This window comes from Orbicella faveolata, unplaced genomic scaffold (genome assembly GCF_042242905.1).
Source record: "Orbicella faveolata isolate gen_17 unplaced genomic scaffold, um_ofav_v1 contig_14, whole genome shotgun sequence".
NCBI lineage: Eukaryota > Metazoa > Cnidaria > Anthozoa > Scleractinia > Merulinidae > Orbicella > Orbicella faveolata.
The window spans coordinates 16,990,569-17,014,899 of record NW_028301541.1 but is presented as its reverse complement, the minus strand read 5'-3'; the positions used below and the strand labels follow the sequence as shown (position 1 = coordinate 17,014,899).

General features: G+C 40.4%; 2 protein-coding genes across 2 annotated transcripts; both read right to left on the bottom strand.

Moving 5' to 3' along the window:
* Positions 1-1,703: 1,703 nt before the first annotated feature.
* On the bottom strand, positions 1,704-5,448 carry LOC149114289 (melanopsin-like). The gene is made up of 2 exons (XM_089286767.1): positions 4,998-5,448; positions 1,704-1,916 (listed from the first exon to the last, which is right to left on the bottom strand). Exons 1-2 carry the CDS (start codon positions 5,280-5,282, stop codon positions 1,710-1,712), a joined length of 492 nt encoding a protein of 163 aa, XP_089142893.1. The 5' UTR covers positions 5,283-5,448; the 3' UTR covers positions 1,704-1,709.
* Positions 5,449-11,745: 6,297 nt separating this feature from the next.
* On the bottom strand, positions 11,746-19,444 carry LOC149114288 (allatostatin-A receptor-like). Its single transcript, XM_089287351.1, has 5 exons — positions 19,045-19,444; positions 18,557-18,731; positions 17,505-17,775; positions 14,188-14,409; positions 11,746-12,896 (listed from the first exon to the last, which is right to left on the bottom strand). Exons 1-5 carry the CDS (start codon positions 19,442-19,444, stop codon positions 12,570-12,572), a joined length of 1,395 nt encoding a protein of 464 aa, XP_089143477.1. The 3' UTR covers positions 11,746-12,569.
* Between the last annotated feature and the right edge of the window lie 4,887 nt (positions 19,445-24,331).

Here is a 24,331-nt window from a genome sequence, read left to right as displayed (position 1 = left end):
GAGCGTACACAAATGGGTTGACGGCAGAACTGAAGAGTATTAGCATATGAGTAACAGCGTATGCGACTTTACTGACACTGAGGGATGTGTAGGAGTCTAAGTTGTGCGCAATTACTTCAGGGGCCCAACAGATTCCAAATATGGCAGTGACAGTTACCCCCATCAAAGTGACTCGCTTCCGCACTCTTGGACGCTCTGTGTGCAGAGAGAGACATGAATCCGATTTAGATAGTAACAAATGAGTTGTCAAAAAAGGTTCTGCAAACAGAATATGTATCCCTAACGGTGTCACAATGACAATGTTGTGTGCATACAAAGATTATGCATACATACAGCCAGAGAAACAGACGGACAGACAGACAGACAAGCATGCAAACTTCATTTACTCTCCAATTTATACAGAATAGCATTTCTTCTACCTAATGTTACAAATTTAAATAATAGAAGAAGAATTAGAACAGAGCCAACTAAATTTATTTAAGTTAATTTGAGAATGGTGTTGAAATCTGTAACAGCTCGATATTGATTTGGAAGTGCGGTCCTGGACTAGCTAGAAACCTGGCAACTGAACTAACGGCAATACAGTCTTCAGTAGCTGATATTTTTGGCAAGGTGAAAATATCAGTTTCTCTTAAAGTGCTACCATGATGAAATCCTCGATATCCATTTTTTTTTTACATTTTCGTACACAATAGGCCCTTTGCACGATCCGGTCACATGGTAGAAAATCACACATGCTGGTGAGCAAGTTGCACAGTGGGACTTCCAAAACAATGCAACTCGTACCAGTTCAACTGGACCTGCCTTTGTTTTGGAAGTCCCACTGCGGAACTTGCTCACCAGCATGTGTGATTTTGTACCATAAGACCGCATCGAGCAAAGGGCCTATAGGTCTTTCCTATTTCAGTCTATTACGAACATTAGAACTCACGGTTTTGGACCTTTATTTCAGAGAATTTACGGCCGCCATTAATCTTCCTTGTTCCAAGTCTTGGTTGAGAATTTCAGAAAATGATGTCATTTTCTCAAAAATACTGGACGGGTTGAAATTGTAATAAAAGTTAATGTCGAAAATTGCACGAATATTTGAACCAAAGTTTTTGTTATTCTTTGCGCGAATTGCTGTACTTATTGTTCGTATAATTTCAAACCGTGTGGTATTCTTGGGAAAATGACGTCAATTTCTCCAATTCTCAACCAAGACTTGGAACAAGGAAAATTAATGGCGGCCGTAAATTCTCGGATATAAAGGTTCAAATAACATGAGTTCTAATGTTCGTAATAAGTTGAAATTTGCCAAGATATCTAGGAAAGACCTATTGTGTACGAAAATGTAAAAAAATGAGTATCGAGAATTTGATCATATTGGTACTTTAAGGGAATATTTGCTGGATCACAGACTTAACAAACCTTTTAAGTATTAACAGTATTTACAAACGTGAAGACATTTTAAAACACAGAAAGAATAATATTTGGCTTGCGACTGTTTGCATTGGTAACTGCATGGTGGAGAATGTTATGTTCATGGCACATAACACCAGAATATGATCGAATAAACTTAGCTACATAGAAGTTTCAATCATGAACGTTAATTTGCACACTTCAGTAATTATCGTAAGGAAAACGAAAAAAAATGTTCACGTGTTCAACTTCTTTGTTAATCAGTACTTACCATCTGCTGGAAGGCGAGTTCATTGTCAGGATCACGTTTAAACCACAGGGTGTACACGATTCTGAAATACAACCCAGCCATCAGTACCATGGCCGCAACTACAATGACTGACCAGAGCAAAAAAGAGGCTTTTTTGCAGCCATGCTTCATCCATCCGCACACAGGCATTATCTTTTACGTTTAAGCCCGTGATATCCGGTATGAAGAATATTAAAGCGAAGATCCAAGAACCAGGAATGATCACCTGAAATAGGAAAGCATAAAACAGACGACTATTTAAGGTAATTCCATCGAAATAGAACTCACAATAGATTTTCTTTCAAACTTTACCTGTTGACTTCTTATATCAAGAGAACGTAAAATTTGAAATAAAAAAGAAAAGGTCCCCATATTCGTTTTGGAGCAGGAAGTCCTTCAATAAACCCCATCACTCCTGAAGTTATTTGCTTTTGCTTTTAGAAACGTTTAGATTTGAACCATTCACATTACGCTTTAAGAGAGCAGAAAAATAGAGAAAGTTAAGCGAGAAATACAACAATGGATGTATTGCGTAAATGTTAAGGAGCAATTTGATGTGCGTTTCATGATAAGGGCACTCATATTTAGTCGACAGGGATACAATGTGTTCCAAGCACGCATTGTTCTGAGGCCACATATTATCTTTTACGAGTGCTAGCTATGCTTTCATTTTCTGTGATAATTTTTTACCCTGAGATAGAAATTGGTCCATACTCACTGTATAGAAAAACGTGATCTCTGCATTCAAACTAAATAATAAAATCGTTAGGTCTCGGTACTAGTTTCCGAGGAAAAATTGATGATTTGTCTCTCGCAAGCCAAGCCGTTTAGAAAAAGCCACCATTTTGTATATGCTGTGTATGTGCACGCGCTCGTGAGAGCGCGCTAATGACGCGAAATCGTGCGCAGTAGGGATACGCAATACAATTCTGAGGAATCATCTTAATGTGGCTCCCTATAGTTTTACGATTGTGTGCGGACATAGGACAAAAGCTCAAGTAATCTACACGAGCCCAAAGGAAAACGTCAGTGTTTTTCGATTTTTGTGACGTCAACATGAGCACTAAAAGCAAAACTGACAGTTAATTTTCTCGCGTTTCCTTCGGTGACTTTTTTTTTTAAATTTGGCTCAGTTGTAACCACATACAAGTTCTTTAAAATAGCCTATTTTTGTTAAAATCTGTCAGAGCTAATCTAATATTTTAAAAGAATGACAAATTACAGAATATTGGAAAAACCGTCTGAACAACCTTACCTTTTTACCGATTCAAAATGTCAGGCAATATCATTTCCATGAAGTGGCAAAGTATAAAAAAAATTCACCAAAGGAAAGTATAAATATTTTAAGAGTTTAGGCCAAAATGAGAAATGTATCTGCCTCTCGTTAGATAAGATGTTGCCATGGCAACGGCCTTAAATGAAAAATTGACAACCAAAAAGTAAGCCTTATTTTTTAACAGTCCTCATACTGGTAAGTCTCTACATGGAAAACTTTAAGAGAAATTAACTAAGTTTCCTTTTCTAATTCGCGCTCAACAGGGAGGGTGTTCGTAAATAACCTAGGGAACCACCTTAAACCTGTTAACGCATCAAACTATTTTTCAGGGATGAGTTTCAACGAATAACAATACGCCTCGCACTGGTAACGAGTTATATCAGTAGGTCTGGTTTGATATCTTCTTAAAACATTTCATCGGAGATAAAGGATTCTTATAGTCAGCTAGCTATTATTTGTGCCCTTGTTTGTCCCGTGCATCGGCCCAATCCTTACCGGAAAATTTCGACACCTTTTCCACTTAGTGTGCCTTCTTTGCACCTGAAAGCGGGCAAAACCTTTCGTGCTTCTTTGACGACATCAATAATGTAAGCTGACAATTTGCTAACGCAACTGAAAAACTGGAACTGCGCGCGGAAAATTCGACACAAGTCTTGTGATAATAGAGGGCTTTAGATTGGACTACGAGTACGAGATTGAGTACGAGTTCAATTTTCGATTTTCAAACCAGTGACGTTTCCAGAGTCCTCGCTATTCATGCTGGTTTTAGGTAAAGAGGGTAGCTCATGGGATGAAATGGGTATGTGTCGTGATAATGTGAAGCCTGAAAACTAGAATTGAAAAGTCGTTCTCGTATTCGATCTCGTACTCGTACTCAAATCTTAATTCCCCTAATCTCATAAACAACAACTTGACTATGCGCTCTTGTCACGTGAGTGTTATTTTAAGTTTAGTTTATGCGACAACTGAGTACCAACTTGATGACAGGTATCAAGTAGAGGTTATTAATACAACTTGAAGTTGTTGTTTATTCATAGCTTTGTTCAGAATCAATATTTTTCCCTATAATTATTCTATATATTAAGCTCAATGAGATCTATCTGAAAAACCGAAAATACATTTTTCGTTAAATTGTCAAGTATTTGTTATACCGATCCAACCATCAAAAATATGTTATGATGTAAGATGAAAACTGATACGAAGGTATCACAGAATGGTTCGAATTTAAGAGTACCTAAACACGCCAATGATTGAATTTGTTTAGTGATTTCTTATTTCTTTAAAGGTGAGGGGCTCTATACGGTAGAAAACAAAGAAATCACTTTTTTTTTTTCACTGACTTAGGAGGCGGTAGTACAACTATTCCAAGTTTTTGTAGCCAATCAGAATGCGTGAAGAACACTATCCACTGGTTTGGTATATACTAATAGTAATTTTTATACATTGTAGTCACCATCTGTCTTCTCATTGGCCAGAAGTCTGAGGTTAATTATAGGAAACAGCGCGACCCACAGATTATTCGCTATTCTGCTAGCAGATTAGTAAATAATTGGTAGGTTGCGCGTGCAATGCATGATTTCCAAGAGCAATGTCAAGTTCAGGTAAGAACATGGCTTGTTGAAAATTGAATAAACTGTGCTCAGTGCGTTTGTCGGTATTTTCTTTAAAACAATGTATAGTAAAACATTTATGAGATTAGGTTTGTGTGATATCCGAAATAATCAAGGCCTTCGGCTTCGGCTGATAACACTTACCTCGACCTTGATTATTCCAGATATTACAAAAACCTCATCCAATAATTGTTTACAATTGAAGTTTTCTTAATCGAAAGAAATGCTCCAGCTGCTTCATAGACTGCGAAAATGTCTTCTTATGTTACGGTAAAAAACAAAGAAAGCATTTCGCTTATAGACCCTTTTCATAAATGCCTACGTAATCCGAGTATAAACAGCCAATCGGAATACGTGAAAAAAGTTATCCACTAGTTTGGTATATACTAATAATAATAATTAAACTTTGTCAGTGACGCACCTTCAGTTTACGCTTGGTAAGTTTGCCCACGTTGCCAGTAGGATAGATTACCGCAAAATATCGTTCAGCGGCAATTGCAACCAAAGTGACCACCGAGGAGGATCCAGCAGTCCATGCCAAGCCTCCACCCGTCACTAATTTGCAGAAAACTGTACCAAATGTTCCCCCTGGGTGAGTGGGGGTGATCTTGAAGAATGTCTCCGGTGTAACAAAGGTCGCAAACAAAGCATCCGCTAAAGCCAGGTTCACAAGTAAATAGTTGAAGGGTGTCCTGTGGAATATCATAAATCAAGAGAGGACGAAGGGTAAGATATTTAGTTCTTCTAATAGACCTTATTACAACGGTAATCCCTTTTACATTATTTTTAGACGACGTCAGGCTTCGGAAACCTCAGGAGGGCCTAGAGAAAGGCAGTCCCCTCAACTGGACGACACAAGCGGCTTCACATTAGTTTTCATCCTCCACGAAAACTTCCATGTTACGCGCGTAGTGAAATTAATCAGAATTAGGTTCCATGTCTAAAAATAACTTGAGAGGGATTACCTTAAAAATAAGGCCTTTATCAAGGACTTACTCTCTTACTCTTTATCCTCTCTTACATAGCTTCAGAAGAATGGCTGAACAAGATAGGAGCATGGCTATATTATCTACATTGCGACATTAGAAATATTGCTTGGAGTGTAAATGCCCCAATGGACTTTTGTCTTAAGGAAATAACTAATTTTACCATTCCCGAAAGCATTGTGACGATGTTAAGTTAAAAAAAAAATTAAAACGGCTGAGTTACCTGAGTTGTAATTCTTATACTCCGATGTAAATTTGAATACGTCAACTTATAATTGAAGAACTTTCAAAAATCTCTTTATAGTTCTCTCAAACGTTCTCTCATGTTCACATCAGACTATGTAAATCACAAGCCAGCACTTTTCTATTTCCGTTCACTGTTATATAAAGTTGTTAAAGTTGTTTTGTAAGCCTTCAGTATTTTAAATTAACTTTGATAATTTAAGTATTTTAGTTTCAACATACCTCATGTCTCGATGTTTCTTTATGATCGCACAAATGCGACAATTTCCAACGATGTCTATCACGACGAGTATAGAGTGTACCGTTGCTATGGCAATGCCAGATGATTGAAGCATGACTGAGTGGAGTTTTGTCGATTTTACACAGTCGCAAGACCTTCTAGGTTTAATAAAGAAAAAAGGAAGAATGAATTCCTGACAGCTTAGCTAATATCACTGGTTTAATGCGAGAAGAAGTGAAAGTGGAGAGGAAACATCATACTTTCATTATTCGCCACCTTAAGCTTATGGTTTTGATCATTTTCTAACCACGTAATTTAGTAAAGAGGCACATCAGTTTTACGTAGCACACTACATTGTTTTTTTTGTCAGTTACAGGGGACCACGTGTTCAATCTTTAATCTTTAGTCATTATTTATACACGGTAAAACATCAGGTAGAAAAAATTACATAATAATGACTAAAAATCCAAATCCTAACATTATATTAACTTACATTAACATGCCACTTAAGAAAAACCCTGGTTTCCATGAATGCCGTGTTTAAAAATTATGGTAGGGAAGGCGTTTAAATTTGTCCAATGAACCAGACTCTCTAATGTTACAGGGTAAATTGTTTCAAAATGCATGCAGGCATTTTCTGAGGGAGCGCGAATTATCGATATCAGCTTAGCTAACGATTGAGTGGATTTGCCGCCATGTTGGATTATCTCGCCTCAGAGACAAAACGTCCTTCTTTCGGTCATTCAGGAAAACAAAAACAAAAAAAAAGAGCAAAAACAAAAAACAAAAAACAAACAACAAAAAAAAAACAAAAAAACAAAACAAAAAACAACAACAACAACAACAACAACAACAAAAACAATAACAGTTGTGTATGTTTGCCCGCTATCGAGTGCTTCAGGGCTTTAATGGCAGAGGTAAATATTGTATGCGGCTGCTGTTCCGACAGTTTTCCTAGTCCTCCCAAAACCTCCACTTCTGGTTACAGAAAAATTTACAGGAGTTTTCTATAACGCGATAGAAAAGCGAAGAAAATGTTTTCTATTTAGGAAACACTGGGGCAAAAAGAAAAGAACGTCACTCATTTATTTCGATTCTCAAAATACAACCTCTCTTTGCTCGCTTCAAGCTAATGTCAACAGCTCTGGTACCTCTGTGTTTCTATCGATTTCTGGAAGTATAGCTTTAAGAGACCGTGTTCCTACTGGATGTTTCCTCATTGTTGCGTGTTATACCATTCTTATTTGATTGAAAATAATTATTGAAGTCCTGTTTTAGCAATTCTCTTGGATCAATGCTTTCACACCATTAAAAGAACCTATTTAATACAATAGGCAGACAATACTGAGAAACGTTTGCTAAATTTATGATATTCTAAAAGCCATTAATATAATATCTGGAAACTTGGAAATAATAACGAAAAATCATTTCTCGTTAGTGATAATCCTTACCTTACAAACGCGTAACGGGCGGAGAATTCCAGCAGAAGTTGAACGTAAATTTTGGTACCCAGGCCAAAACCCGATATTACTGCATGATAGCATCGGAAGAAATGGATTATGAAAGACAGTAGCTCACTAATCATCATGTCATTTTCATACCACTTGGACCATGTTCTCACCACCCGGTGCATGTTTATGTTATTTGAAAAGCTATCATGACAGCCAGATAATGTCCAAAGACAAATCAAATACCCGGAAATTTTTTGCAGTCAAATGGAGTTTGGTTGTCAGTTTCGCATGTTGAACTTGGTTAAACTGCTTGCAGTATCTTTCCTCGTGATTAAGCAATCGTTTACCGAAACCTGCCTCTACAATACGTCTGAAATTTATGTAACTTTAGAAATTTGAACGTCAAAATTTTGGTTAGGCAAGGAAAATTTGTGAAACTCTAATATGAGAATGCAGACAGCTTTCAATGTTGCTGTCATTTTTATTATAACTACTCAAATAAAGCCCTTTCCACACTACGCCGGAGGAATTTAAAAACCCAACAATCACAGGTCATTTTGGATTTGTGTTTGAGGAAAACTCGGTCAGGGAAGTCACATGATGACGTCATCGTTTTCGAAAAGCTCCGTTTAGAAAATGTTTTCTGTCCAAACTAACACGCAAGGTCAACGTTTTCAATTTACTCTGGTTTGAACAGCGTTTACGAAAAAATACGCTTTCCTGACGGATTGGCGTGGATTGTAGACCTAACCGTAGAAATAAAGTTGCGTTTTCAATTTTCTCCGGCGTAGTGTCAGGACCGTTTTCTCTCGAATGCTTTTAAACGCTGTTTTAGGCTATCTAGAGTACTTTTAAAGCTCTGTAGGTTAATTTTAGGTTGCGCTAAGAAAAATTTTACCTGTTCGGTTATTCTAGGGGAACTTAAGTATTCTCGAATTTATTAGGGCTTTTTTTGCCCTTTTCCCGAAAACCTTATGCCTTATCGCCTTTCCGAAAATGATAGCTGACCTTTTTTCGATACTCAAAACGAGATTTTTTAACAATCCGAGAACAACAGACATTAAATATCTCATATCACGAAAGTTCGATGTGGCAATTCTCTTTAGAAAATCAGAGGGAATTAAAGGCCTTCCGAACAGATAATTTACCGAAACGATCCGTTGGGTGCCCCTGTAGTGAGGACGGGCCCTAACATAACGTGCTGCGGATGGTAAACGCATGGTCTAAGTTGTATAAAGATTATACGATGATTAATGAACCGCTGTCTTTCCCATTTCTTCCGATGTCATCATGCAGTGATATCGGGTTTTTGGGTTCGCCACAGAATTATCGTTCAACTCTTCCGATTCTCCGTCCGTTAAGCGTTTCTTAAGGTAAGATATCAGTTTTCAATTTTATTTCCAAGTTTCTAGATATTGGAACAATAGCTTTTAAAATATCAGAAATTTAACAAAAGTTGGTCGGTATTATCTGCATATTATATTAAAGTGTCACTATGTTCAAATTGTCGATATCCAATTTTTACATTTTCTTACCCAATAGGTCTTTAATTCCTACATATCTTGCCAAATTTCAATCTATTACGAACATTAGAACTCACGTTTTCTTGGACCTTTAGTTCCGAGAATCTATGGCCTCAATTAATTTTCCTTGTTCCAAGTTAATTTTGGTTGAGAATTTGAGAAAATGACGTCATTTTCTCAAAAATACCACACAAGCAAAGTAAAGCAATCGCAGCACCTTGTAAATGTGAGAAATACGAGATCTGTGATAATTATGCGCGCCGAAGAATATTCAAACCGGCAAACAAGTTTGTTTTTTCATCGCATTTATTGCGAAAGCAATTTAACCTGAAAACTTAACAAAGCTTTAATTCATAGCTAAAAGTTTTGTCTCCCCATCACTTTCTTCAACAGTTTTGCTTTTAGATATTCGTTGAATACTTCATTGGCTTGTTCAATAGCTTTTGTTTCATTTTCCGCGTCAATGTTGGCCAACATTATCTATTTTCCGTATTTCGTAGACAGAAATGATGGGATCGCGCTGGACTGGTGACTACAAAATATCCAGAGTTATCATTCATTAAGTGTTTTTGCTCGCTCACGATTGTTCTAAACGCGTCACGTGACTGAAAACTGGGGAATATCCGAGGAAATTGAAAACCATGTTTAATGACTGGCCCCAGTCATTAAGTGCTATTAATAGATTAAAAGATCGCTTTGTTCTTAAGAAAGGCTCGAAATGTCAGCTGCCCGATAGAAACGTCACGTGCACGAAGTCGTTACGCGGTTAATTTACCCACATCAACTACATGTTGATAAATCGCCAGTATTTATCCACAAATCAACCAAGACAGGGTTCACTGAAAATATTGGCAAACTTCTGAATCTATACACAACAAAAACTCATTCGTGAAGTAAAACAATTTAAAGGGCTACATCGTAAATAACAAAACTGCACTGCAGCGTTATGTTGCTATTCATATCTCCTTGTGTTATATCCGTCCTTCTGATTCGCGCAATATAATTAGGATTCCATAGAATGGTGGGAGGACAACAAAAACATGTTCTTAACCGATAAACAGTTAATATTCCTCTACGAAAAATTGAAGTTAGTTGGCAGTCTACTCTGCGAGCAGTTGGTATTGTAAATTAGATGTCAAATGACAATTGCATTTTTCAACACACATTATTAAACATATGGTCTTTCTATTGTTTTAACACGGTGTTATTTGTCGTTAACAGTATCGTATTTTCGAACAGCTCTGAATATCAAAAGCGTAAACTTCTGACACTAACATCACGTTCAATTATTATATATGACCGAAGCAGAGGGCATAACAAATTCCAAATAAATTGGCCCAATAATTTTTTTAAGCATCTCTGGTTTTAATTTGCTTTTTCACCGCCTACGTAAAGTTCGCTTTTCATAACTTGTCAGGGGCGTAGCTAGTATTTTTTAAGAGAGGGGGAGGGGGGGGGGGGGGGGTTACACCGCGTCAAAGTGAAGGTGCTCACCAGATTTTCATGTCGTTTCCACCACCTGTTGTGGGTTGTTTGCTGGGAAAAGGCTTACAAAAGGGGGGATCACGGCACCCCAAGACCCCCCTAGCTACGCCTCTGCTTGTGGAGATGATCTCTGAAATTATCTGAACTGTGCAACTGGCAAAAGCAAAAGATTAGCGACGACTCGTCGTTGCAACGTCCTGAAATTTGAAGCGTACGTGAGGAACCCATTTCAGTGGAGCGTTGTCATAGCAGGTTTTCAACCAATCACGCGCGGCAAAAGTGAAACAACATAACCGCAAAATAATGTCGTCTCTCTCGTAAGCAAAACTATGGGCGGATCGCGCTGCTGTTTTAAAACGGCGTTATATGAACAATAGCTTCCATTTGGAGCGGAAATATGCTTGGATATTTGTCCGCGGACATTATCTCTTCCGAGAAGCCAACAGTTTGAGGAACAGATAATGTCCAAGGACAAATATCCGAGCGTATTTACGCTCTAAATGGAGGGTATTGTGTTTAGTATCCTTCAAAAATTTTCCGCAACACGCGCAGTTTTGAGAATTGGGGAATATCACTTGGATATTCCCCAGTTTTAGCTGGAACAGTTTTGGTTTTTGTTCTTCTTTCTGTTGTTTCTTTTTTCATTATTTTCTAGTGGGTGTGTGTATTTTTTGTTTTTCATTTTCCTGCCAAATGGGCAGTGTTCATATGTTTAAAATGGTAAGACTGTCTGTAGTCTTAGAAAACCAAGAGGAAGAAATCTGGTCGAGTTGTCAAGGTTTTTTCTATTTCTCATTTTGACGTTAGCTATTAATAGGCACTCAGTGTGAGAACTGTGGTTAACAATTTTACGTCATTAGTGGTTAGCTTTTTATGAAAATAGTGGTAAGTACATGTATTACACTAGTGGTTGATTTTTAATTTAGTACATTAGTGGTTTCGTGATCTAGTTTACTGTTATCTTCCATTCCATCAGTCAAGCTGGTAATCAACCAATGAAACAATAAAATCGTACCATGTATCCAGGCTAACGTCCACTCTATGGCGACGCGGCGTTAACAGCCATCTTAAACAGAAAACCTGGCCCGTGTGAGGGTATTCATGTCGCCGCCAAAGGGCTATACTGTGGGTACCTTAATATTTTCGCCGGAATAATTCATGGACTGGTAATACTCTGTTTCAGGCTCAGTTTTTGTCCTGCTTGGAATACTAGCAATCTGTTGTAATTAATGAGAAAATTGTTTCTTCATCCGTCTCTCTCTTTATTGTTTTCTTGGCATATGTCGCTTCTGCCCTGGATGTAAATCAATCTCGACCTCACAGCCCTTCTTCTTATCCCATACATCTGCATCTGTTGTCCAGTGCACCCCGTCTCGCATCGCATGTCCACAAGAAAAACACATGATTGCCTCACTGAAAATCAGAATTGCGTAGTTCCGTTCTGTTTGGAAGTTATAGGCCTAACGGAGGCCTCTTCGCTCTGGCTCTTAATTCAGTTACGTTACCATGATGCCATCGACTTGTCATATGTTTTACTTGTTTTATTTCACAATTGCACTACTAATAATGATTTAATAAGTTCGCACAATAGGAATTTCACAACAAATGTCTTTGTTGATTACAAGGGAGTTTTACTTTCCGTTTTTCGGGTTACATAACAACTCCTGTCATGGCACACCGCGGCTTTTTAGAGAAGTTGCTCACCTACCGCTAAAAAATAAGATCCTTTCCTTTATTTAACTTTGAAGGACATTTGCACTTACTCTTCAACGAAAGAGTCTATTTTCATCTTTTGAGGTATAAACAGATCAGTAGCACTGAAAACACTATAATATCAGAAACCTTTACTGATTTACTTGTTGAATATTCTAGTTGAAACTTGGGGAGCGAGTCTATCTAAGTCATAGCATTACGATGACCTTTCCTCTCAGCGTTATGAATGGTGAGACTATCGTAATTGCATACCCAGCGAAACAAAGCTTTTCTTCTGTAGCTGCTGGGAGAAGAGAATCATTATCATAACTTTGTCTCTCCATGTCACAATGTCCTTTTAACTTTAAACAAAGCATTCAAAGAAGAAATGTTTTAGATTTTTCGATCACTCCAAAGATGATATCCCTGCTGTGGGAAAACCCGATTTCGTGTGGATCCCGTGGAGCCGGTACACCTACAGCATATCATTCCCTTAAGCTTTTCTCGGAAGGTTTTGTTAACCAGAGCGTACACAAATGGGTTGACGGCGGAACTGAACAGTACTAGCATATGAAAAACAGCGTGTGCGACTTCACTGACACTGAGGGATGTGTAGTAGTCTAAGTTGTGCGCAATTACGTCAGGCGCCCAACAGATTCCAAATATGGCAGTGACAGTTACCCCCATCAAAGTGACTCGCTTCCGCACTCTCAGGACGCCCTGTGTGTAGAGAGAGGCATAAATCCGATTTAGATAGTAACAAATGAATTGTCAAGAAAGGTCCTGCAAACAGAATATGTATCCCTAACGGCGTCACAATGACAATGTTCTGTGCGTACAAAGATACATGCGTACATACAGCCGACAGACAGACGGACAGACAAGCATGCAAACTTCGTTTACTCTCCAATTTATACAGAATAGCATTTCTTCTACCTAATGTTACAAATTCAGATAATAAAGGAAGAATTAGAAGAGAGCCGACAAATTTATTTAAGGTAATTTGGGAATGGTGTTGAAATCTGTAACAGCGCGATATTGATTTGAAATTGTGGCCCTGGACTAGGAACCTGGCAACTAAACTAACGGAAATAAAGCCTTCAGTAGCTGATATTTTTGGCAAGGTGAAAAAATCAGTTTCTCTTAAAGTGCTACCATGATGAAATTCTCGACATCCATTTTTTTTCACATTTTCGTAAATAATAGGTCTTTCCTATTTCAGTCCATTGCGAACATTAGCACACGTGGTTTTTGGATCTTTATTTCCGAGAATTTACGGCCGCCATTAATCTTCCTTGTTCCAAGTCTTGGTTGAGAATTTGAGAAAATGATGTCATTTTCTCAAAAATACTGGACGGGTTGAAATCAGTTATAATAAAAATCAATGTCGAAAATTGCACGAATATATGAGCCAAAGTTTTTGTTATTCTTTGTGTGAATTGCTGTACTTATTGTTCGCATAATTTCAATCCGTGTGGTATTTTTGAGAAAATGACGTCATTTTCTCCAATTCTCAACCAAGACTTTGAACAAGGAAAATCAATGGCGGCCGTAAATTCTCGGAAATAAAGGTTCAAATAACATGAGTTCTAATGTTCGTAATAGGTTGAAATTTGCCAAGATATCTAGGAAAGACCTATTGTGCACGAAAATGTAAAAAAAAATGGGTATCGAGAATTTGATCATATTGGTACTTTAAGGGAATATTTGCTGGATCACAGACTTAACAAACCTTTTAAGTATTAACAGTATTTACAAACGTGAAGACATTTTAAAACAAAGAAAGAATAATATTCGGGATGCGCCCTTTGCATTGGTAACTGCATGATGGAGAGTTATAATAATGCTAAAACAAAACCTTACTAGAATGTTCGGGGCACCAGAATATGACCGAACAAACTTAGCTATATGGAAGTTTCAATCATGAACGTTAATTTGCATACTTCAGTAATTATCGTGAGGAAAGCGAAACAAAGATGTTCACGTGTTGAACTTGTTTGTTAATACTTACCCTCTGTGGGAAGGCGAGTTGATTCTCAGGATTACGTTTAAACCACAAGGTGTACACGATTCTGGAATACAACCCTGCCATCAGTACCATGGCCGCGACCACAAAGGCTAACCAGAGCAAAAGCTCATCCATCCGCACACAGGCATTGTCTTTTACGTTGAAGCCCGTGATACGTGGCATGAAGATTATTAATGCGAAGATCCAAGAACCAGGAATGATCACCTAAAATAGGAAATCATAAAACAGACGACTATTTAAGGTAATTCCATCGAAATAGAACTCACAATAGCTATTCTTTCAAACTTTACCAGTTGACTGTTTATATCAAGAGAACGTAACATTTGAAATAAAAAAGAAGGGGTCTCAATATTCGTTTTGGAGCAGGAAGACCTTCAATAAACCCCATCATTCCTGAAGTTATTTGCTTTTGCTTTCAGAAACGTTTATATTTGAACTATTCACCTCACGCTTTAAGAGAGCAGAAAAATAGAGAGAAAGTTAAGCGAGAAATACAACAATGGATGTATTGCATAAATGTTCAGGAGCAATTTGATGCGCGTTTCATGGTGAGGGCATTCATATTTAGTCGACAGAGATACCATATGTTCTAAGCACGCGTTGTTCTGAGGCCACATATTATCTTTTACGAGTGCTAGCTATGCTCTTATTTTCTGTGATAATTTTTTACTCTGCAATAGAAATTGGTCCATGTTAACTGTATAGAAAAAAGGTGATCTCTGCATTCAAACTAAATAAAAATTTGTTAGGTCCCGGTACTCGTTTCCGAGGAAAAATTGATGATTTGTCTCTCGCAAGCCAAGCAGTTTAGAAAAAGCCACCATTTTGTATATGCTGTGTATGTGCACGCGCTCGTGAGAGCGCGCTTATGACGCGAAAATCGTGCGCAGTAGAGATGCGCAATGCAATTCTGAGGAATCACTTTAAGGTGGCTCCCTATAGTTTTACGATTGTACGAGGGCATAGGACGAAAGCTAAAGTAATCTACACGCGCCCAAAGGAAAACGTCAGTGTTTGTCGATTTTTGTGACGTCAACATGAGCACAAAAGCAAAACTGACAGTTAATTTTCTCGCGTTTCCTTCGGTGAATTTTTTTTTTAAATTTGGCTCAGTTGTAACCGCATAGAAGCTCTTTAAAATACCCTATTTTTGTTAAAATCTGTCAGAGCTAATCTAATATTTAAAAAAAATGACAAATTACAGAATATTGGAAAACCCGTCTGAACAACCTTACCTTTTTACCGATTCAAAATGTCAGGCAATATCATTTCCATGAAGTGGCAAAGTATGAAAAAAATTCACCGAAGGAAAGTATAAATATTTTAAGAGTTTAGGCCAAAATGAGAAATGTATCTGCCTGTCGTTAGATGAGATGTTGCCATGGCAACGGCCGTAAACCGAAAATTAACAACCAAAAAATAAGCCTTATTTTTTAACAGTACTCATATTGGTAAATCTCTACATGGAAAACTTTAAGAGAAATTAACTAAGTTTCCTTTTCTAACTCGCGCTCTGCAGGGAGGGTGTTCGTAAATACCCTAGGGAACCACCTTAAACCTGTTAACGCATCAAATTTTCTTTCAGGGATGAGTTTCAACGAATAACAATACCCCTCACACTGGTAACGAGTTAGATCAGTAGGTCTGGTTTGACATCTCCTTAAAACATTTTATCGCAGATAAAGAATTCTTATAGTCAGCTAGCTATTATTTGTGCCCTTGTTTGTCCCGTGCATCGGCCCAATCCTTACTGGAAAATTTCGACACCTTTTCCACTTTGTGTGCCTTCTTTGCACCAGAAAGCGGGCAAAACCTTTCGTGCTTCTTTGACGACATCAATAATGTAAGCTAACAATTTGCTAACGCAACTGAAAAACTCGAACTACGCGCGGAGAATTCGACACAAATCTTGTGATAATAAAGAGCTTTAGATTGGACTACGAGTACGAGATTGAGTACGAGTACGATTTTCAATTTTCAAATCTGTGACGTTTCCAGAGCCCTAGTTCTTCATGCTGGTTTTAGGCAGAGAGGGGTAGCTCATGGGATGAAATGGGTATGTGATGTGATAATGGGAAGCCTGCAAACTAGAATTGAAAAGGCGTTCTCGTATTCGATCTCGTACTCGTGCTCAAATCTTAAGTCCCCTAATCTCGTAAACAACAACTTGACTATGCGTTCTTGTCACGTGAGTGTTATTTTAAGTTTAGTTTATGCGACAACTGAGTAACAACTTGATGACAGGTATCAAGTAGAGGTTATTAATACAACTTGAAGTCGTTTTTTATTAACAGCTCTGTTCAGAATCAATATTTTTCGCTATAATTATTTCATATATTAGGCTCAATGAGATCTATCTGAAAAACCGAAAATATATTTTTCCTTACATTGTCAAGTATTTGTTATACCGATTCAACCATAAAAAATATGTTATGACGTAAGATAAAAACTGATACGAAGGTATTACAGAATGGTCCGAATTTAAGAGCACCCAAACACGCGAAAGATTGGATTTGTTTAATGATTTCTCATTCCTTTAAAGGTGAGGGGCCCTATGCGGTAGAAAACAAAGAAATCACTTTTTTGTTTCACGGGTTTAGGAGGTGGTAGTACAACTATTCCAAGTTTTTGTAGCGAATCAGAATGTGTGAAGAACACTATCCACTGGTTTGGTACATACTAATAGTAACTATTATACATTGTAGCCACCATCTGTCTTCTCATTGGCTAGAAGCCTGCAGTTAATTCTACGAAACAGCACGACCTACAGATTATTCACTAATCTGCTAGCAGATTAGTGAATAATCGGTAGGTTGCGCGCGCACTGCATGATTTCCAAGAGCAATGTCAAGAACATGGCTTGTTGAAAATTGAATAAACTGAGCTCAATGCGTTTGTCGGTATTTTCTTTAAAACAATGTATAATAAAACATTTATGAGAATAGGATTTTGTGATATCCGAAATAATCAAGGTCTCGGTTAGTGTTATCAGCCTCAGCCTTCGGCTTCGGCTGATAACACTTACCTCGACCTTGATTATTCCGGATATTACAAAAACCTCATCCAATAATTGTTTATAATTGAAGTTTTCTTAATCGAAAGAAATCCCCCAGCTGCTTCATAGACTGGGAAAATGTCTTCTTATGTTGCGGTAAAAAAAGAAAGCGTTTTGCTTATAGACCCTTTTCATAAATGCCTACGTAATTCGAGTATGAATAGGCAATCAGAATACGTGAAAAAAGTTATCAACTAGTTTGGAATATACTAATAGTAATAATTAAACTTTGTCAGTGACGCACCTTCAGTTTACGCTTGGTAAGTTTGCCCACGTTGCCAGCAGGATAGATTACCGCAAAATATCGTTCAGCGGCAATTGCAGCCAAAGTGACCACCGAGGAGGATCCAGCAGTCCATGCGAGGTATCCACCCGTCACTAATTTGCATAAAACTGTACCAAATGTTCCCCCTGGGTGGGTGGGAGTGATCTTAAAGAAAATCTGTGGTGTGACAAAGGTCGCATACAAGGCATCCGCTACAGCCAGGTTCACAAGTAAATAGTTGATGGGAGTCCTATGGAATATCATAAATCAAGAGAGGACGAAGGGTAAGATATTTAGTTTTTTTAACAGACCTTATTACAACGGTAATCCCTTTTACATTATTTTTAGACGACGTCAGGCTTCGGAAACCTCAGGAGGGCCTAGAGAAAAGCACTCCCCTTACCTGGAAGGCACAAGCAGCTTCACATTAGTTTTCATCCTCCATGAAAACTTCTACGTTACGCGCGTAGTGAAATTAATCAGAATTAGGTTCCATGTCTAAAAATAACTTGTGAGGGATTACCTTAAGAATAAGGCCGTTATGAAGGACTTACTCTCTTACACCTTATCCTCTCTTGCATAGCTTCAGAAGAATGGCTGAATTAGATAAGAGCTTGGTAATTTTAGCTACATTGCAAACATACAGGAGCTGTCGACATTAGAAATAAATATTGCTTGGAGTGTAAATGCTCCAATGGACTTTCGTCTTAAGGAAATAACTAATTTTACCATTCCTGAAGGCGTTGTGACGATGTTAAGTTAAAAAAAATATTAAAACGGCTGAGTTACCTGAGTTGTAATTCTCTTACTCCGATGTAAATTTCAATACGTCAACTTATAATTGATGAACTTTAAAAAATCTCTTTATAGTTCTCTCAAACGTTCTCCCATGTCCACATCAGATTATGTAAATCACAAGCCAGCACTTTTCTATTTCCGTTCTCTGTTATATAAAGTTGTTAAAGTTGTTTTGTAAGCCTTCAGTATTTTAAATTAACTTTGATAATTTAGTCATTTTATTTTCAACATACCTCATGTCTCGATGTTCCTTTATGATCGCACAAACGAGACAATTTCCAACGATGTCTATCACGACGAGCATAGAGTGTACCGTTGCTGTAAAGCGAGGGACCACCCGGAAAAAGTAATACACAGAGATATTGAATAACAACATCCCTTTGTCCTTCCACTCGTCTAAAGAAGAGTCTGAACCGTTGAATTCGAATCATGTTATACGTCGAGTAAGGAGTGTTGAATATGAACAGCCGGTACAAAACACCTCTGATCTCTCGGGTCGGTTCCACTGGGAGATGCACGCAACCGTGCACGTACATGATTCGATTCGGAAACAGAGTCACGAAATTTTCTAGCATGACATAATAATGCTGCCTAATGTCCGGGTCCACGTCATACGGCATTTCATTCCACATATACGATCCCTCGTGATGACTGCGCATAGGTCTATTCTCACTACGGTATTGCTCCAACTCTTGGTCCATTCTCGCTAGGCTATTCGTACCTGCCGGTAACGTGAACGGGTCATCATCGTCATCGTCCTCATCGAGTTCCACATCGGTTTCCAGCACGATCTCAGGCAGCTCATCGTTGATCACGCGTCGGCAGTTGCCGCAGGTTCGCACTTGTCTTTCCATCTCCTGGTAGCAACGTCGATGCATGAACACACCGCAGCATGGAGTGCGTTGACATATCGTCAAGGAATCGATGTCGACATCTCTCTGACAAATGAAACAAACTTGTTGAAGAGGCGGTTTTTCGGGTATCTGACCCCGAAGGCGACGACTACGTCTCGGTTCTTCTTCGGGTGATAGCACACGACGACGACGACGACGTCGTCTCGGTTCTTCTTCTTCAGGTGATAGACCTCGAAGGCGGCGGCTGCGTCTAGGTTCAGTCGACATGACAAAACTGAAAAAACACTGAATGCTAGAGTATTGCCCCAAAAGAAGAGTTCCAGGACTCGAAAATAAGCATATAATCGTGTCGGCAATCTATAGAGACGGACAAAACATTAAGAGAGAAATATTTTTGGGGTACGGGTTTAATCATGCCTATTACAGAATAGCGGACGTTAAGAGACGTTCACTCTTTTAGAGTCACTGGGATCGACTGCCTCCAGAAATACAGTGTTACGTGATTTCCTTGGCTACTAGGCAAATCCTACTCGAGCACAGGAACAATGAACTATTGAATAAACTTCACGGAGACATTTTAGATTACGCTCAACTTAAAAGAGAATGGGGTCGCGGTCACATAGAAATACGATATATAAAATGTAACCTAAATGTTTGTAAATTGTTGTATGGACCAACCCCTCATCATATGATCATATACGGTGTCGACGATCGTATCAGGAAAAGGAAATCCTATTTAGGATATAATTTTCATAGCGCGTTAAGTCATGTAAATATGGACGACGGTGATTAGTTCTTGTAAAAACAACCAATAAAAACTTATGTTTCTTGATAAAAAGCGATGTTTGTGTCATTCTCTCATTAAAATTGTACTCATGTCTCCACAGAACAGACGGACCCACGACGAAGCGTTCTTCGACGAGGACGATGATGATGATGACTGCATCTTCGATCCGGCTCTCGACCAAGTGATGACCCAAACCGGTGGTGGTAGTACAAGACCACTCCTAGAATTCGAACTAAGACCCGTAGGCGCTCGACGTAACTGGCGAAACGTCCTCAACAAACAAAGATTCGAAGCCACGCTCAAACAACATAGATATGTTACTCCTAGGGACAACCTAGGTCAAGAATTGACTCATGCCGTTCAACGATCCATCGAGCAACAAATCGCTCAGGATCCTACCCTGACTCCCAACTCCACGGTACATTTCACCATGCAGTCCAGTGCCTTCACGCACGCTTTTCAATCCACCACTTTCACCGTGCGCGAATTCGAAGAAGGGAGTGAAAGACAAGACACTTATCTACAGTCTCTAGCGGCCAAACTCAACTCCAACGAAGAATTCACCCCCGATAACACTTTCACCATGGAAACCACTTTCATACGCACCCCAGGTCCGGGGCGTGGGAACGGAAAACGATACAAACCGAGCTGTGCAGCCGTACGGGGAATCGTCAAACGGTCGCGCGTGACCATCAAAAACAAAGACAATCTCTGCTGCGCTCGCGCTATCGTCACCATGAAAGCCCTGGTAGACGCGAACGGGAATCCACGAGACCCCGATTACCACAATCTCAAACAGGGGTATCCCGTCCAAGAGCGATTGGCCAAAGAACTCCACCGTCTAGCCAACGTCCCCGAAGGACCTTGCGGTCTTCCCGAGTTGCGGCAGTTTCAGGCCGCGTTACCTGGGTACCAACTAAAGGTCCTTTCCATCGATCCACCACACATGCTCATCTACGCGGGACCTGTACCCTCAGACAAGATCATTCGCCTCGTCAAAGAAGACAGTCACTACGACGGATGTAATTCGTTTAACGGGTTCATCAACAAATCCTACTTCTGCGACGAGTGCAATCGAGGATACGATAACGACGACTTTAAGCATCATCCCTGCGACAGTAAATGGTGTCCCGCCTGCAAACGAAAGGAATGCCCCGATTTTATCGAAGCCAAACGACCCCTAGCACGCGGCAAGTTTCCCACACCCACCTCGATCTGTCAGTCGTGCCACAGAAAATTTTTTGGAGACCAGTGCTACAACTACCACCTGTAACGATGGAGCATGAACATAGCATCCATCTGCGACACTTACAAAAAGTGTCCAGACTGTTGCCACGTCTACGAACCAAAAAAACAGGACTGGACGAGGAGGTGACCGTTGTTCCCTCGATCACGTGTGCGGATGGGGAGAATGCCTCATCTGCGAAAAAAAAGTCTTTCTACCGACTCACCGATGTTACATCCAACGCATCCCAGAAGACGAAAACGAGCCCAAAAAGAAACGCGTGCCACGCGACGAAGTGAGAGATCGTCCCTTCGAAAAACCCGAACCCGGTGATCCCGACACACGAGTCTGGGTGGACAGAGATCCACCCCTTCAAGTGTACTGCGACTACGAAGCCATCACCGACGCCGAAGGGAATCAAACACCCATTCTACTCTGCTTAGAAGACGGTCCCACCTGCACCGCTGACATGTTCGACCACCTCGAATCCATCGCCGTCGACGTGGACGGAGACAATCGGGACGTCATCGTCATCTTCCACAATCTAAAAGGCTACGACGGTATGTTCATCTTACAACACTGTTACGCCACGCATCGAGAAGTCACGGACCAGATCACCGTAGGCACCAAGATACTGTCCTGAGGTCCGACACACTGACTTTCAAAGATTCCCTGTGCTTTCTCCCGTTCCCGCTGGCCAACGTTCCCGCTACCTTCGGGATAAACGAACTGTGTAAGGGATTCTTCCCGCACAAATTCAACACCCTAGAAAACCAAGATTACGAAGGACCCATGCCACCGCGAGACATGTACGATCCCGACGGCATGTCCGCCAAAACGAAAGCCGAATTGGAATGGTGGTACCAAGAGAAAGTCAACGACAACTACCATTTCGTCCTACGGCGAGAAATGGAAGCATACTGCGAGTCGGATGTCAAACTCCTCAAAGCAGGCTGTCAAAAGTTCCGACAAGAATTCAAACAAAAAGCCGACCATCGCCTCCGCCTGCAACCGATTCTGGCGCAAGAAACTAGTACCGACAAACACCATCGCCTCCAGGCCACCTCGAGGATGGCACAGAGCCGGATCCAATCAGTCCGTCAAAGCCCTAAAATGGCTAGCCTGGCAAGAACACTCGCTACAACATCCCGACCAAGGCGATCGAATCCGTACCGTACGAAACGGAGGTGAAGTCCGCCTATCCAATTACCTCGTCGACGGTTACGATCCCACAACTCGAACCGTCTACGAATTCTACGGATGTCTATGGTACGGGTGTCCTCGCTGTCTCCCGCTCAACCCAGACAGATATCCCATCTGCCACACCGATCGCACTCTACAGGAAGTCTACGAGTCCACCCTCAAGAAACACGCCCTTTTCAGGCAACACGGCTACCAGCTCCACATCAAGTGGGAATGCGAGTGGGACATGGAGGTCAAAACCGACCCAGATCTCCGTCAGTTCATAGACACGTTCCAAATCGTCGACCCGCTCGAGCCCCGAGAAGCCTTCTTCAGAGGTCGCACGAACGCCGTCAAACTGCATCACGTGAACAACGTGACCCAAGGAGAGAAAACCGAGTACGTCGACGTGACGTCGCTCTATCCCTGGGTCAACAAGGAATGCGAATACCCCGTAGGACATCCGCAAGTCATCGTCAACCCCGAAGATCAAGACATCCACCACTACTTCGGAATGGCCAAAGTGGACATACTACATCCTCACGAACTATCCCATCCCGTTCTACCCTTTCGGCACGGAGGTAAACTCACCTTCCCGCTCGGCCGCTCGTGCATGGAAAACGAAATGATAAAACCCCTCCTAGAGAAATCTCATCACTGCCCTCATACAACCGAGCAACGCACACCCCGAGGGACCTGGTGCACACCCGAAATCCAGAAAGCCGTTGCCATGGGATAAACGCTCAACAAGATCCACGAAGTCCACCATTTCCCACCCAATCAACGCCGTAAAGGACTCTTCGCCGATTACGTGAACACCTGGCTAAAAATCAAACAGGAATCCGCTGGCTACCCTAACTGGTGTAACACCTCCGAAGACAAGACACGTTACGTGCACCAATACCAAGAAAAAGAAGGCATCGCTCTAGATCCAACCATGATCCAGAAAAACCCCGGCCGTAAAGCCACTGCCAAACTCATGCTCAACTCTCTCTGGTGCAAGCTCGGTGAAAATCTACACAAACCCACCACCCAAGTGGTTTACAACGCAGCGCAACTCTTTGCCCTCGTTTCCAACCCCTTCAACGACATACGACAAGTCAGAATCTCCAACGACGAAGCTCTAGAGGTCGTCTACGCCGAACTCAAAGACAACCAACCCGACAACGGACGAATCAACATCTTCGTCGCAGCTTTCACCACCTGTTGGGCTTGTCTCAAATTGTACACCTACTTGGAACAGTTAAAGCAACAAGTTCTCTACTTTGACACCGACTCCGTGATCTACTCGCACAAACTAGGTCAAGCAGATGTTCCGCTAGGCGATTACCTGGGGGAGATGACCAACGAACTCGACGATGAAGATTTCATCGCCGATTTCACTGCTGCTGGACCCAAAAATTACGGCTACAAAACCAACCAAGGCAAAGTATGCTGCAAAGTCAGAGGATTCTCACTTAATGTACGAGGATCCAGACAACTCAATTATGACGTCATGCGACAAAATCTCCTCGACGAAATCACACAACCTCTCGATGAACGACGCAATATCAACGTCGTCAACCCGAACTTCTTCTGGAGAAACCCAGCCACAAAACATCTCAAAGTCATCACACGGACCAAACGCTACGGACTCGTCTTCGACAAACGTGTCGTAGACCCGAACACTTTCATGTCATTTCCGTACGGATACACACCAATGTAATTTTTTCACTTCCTGTATCAACAAAATCAATTTCAAAAACTCACTTCCTGTCGATCGCCTTATTTGGGCATGCGCGCGTGACGTCATACCTTTTTGGCCGCCATCTTGAGCAATGCGCCATCTTGAATTTTAAAATTTAAGAGAATGTATGAGAATTTTGTGGTCACGTGGTGTAATCCCTGTCTCCTGATTGGTTACCGCCCCTATAAGCGCCCTTTGCTACTAATGGGCAAGAACTTTTCTTGCGTTTTCGTC

Bases quoted from the DNA above. Each gene is read 5' to 3' on its own strand.
- LOC149114289 (XM_089286767.1), bottom strand. From the start codon at position 5,282: ATGATATTCCACAGGACACCCTTCAACTATTTACTTGTGAACCTGGCT. The intron at 1,917-4,997 runs GTGCGTCACTGA...TTCCTATTTCAG, and splicing joins TTACCAAGCGTAAACTGAAG to GTGATCATTCCTGGTTCTTG.
- LOC149114288 (XM_089287351.1), bottom strand. From the start codon at position 19,444: ATGTCGACTGAACCTAGACGCAGCCGCCGCCTTCGAGGTCTATCACCT. The intron at 18,732-19,044 runs GTACGAATAGCC...TCAACGGTTCAG, and splicing joins CCCGTTCACGTTACCGGCAG to ACTCTTCTTTAGACGAGTGG. The intron at 17,776-18,556 runs GTATGTTGAAAA...GATATTCCATAG, and splicing joins AAGGAACATCGAGACATGAG to GACTCCCATCAACTATTTAC.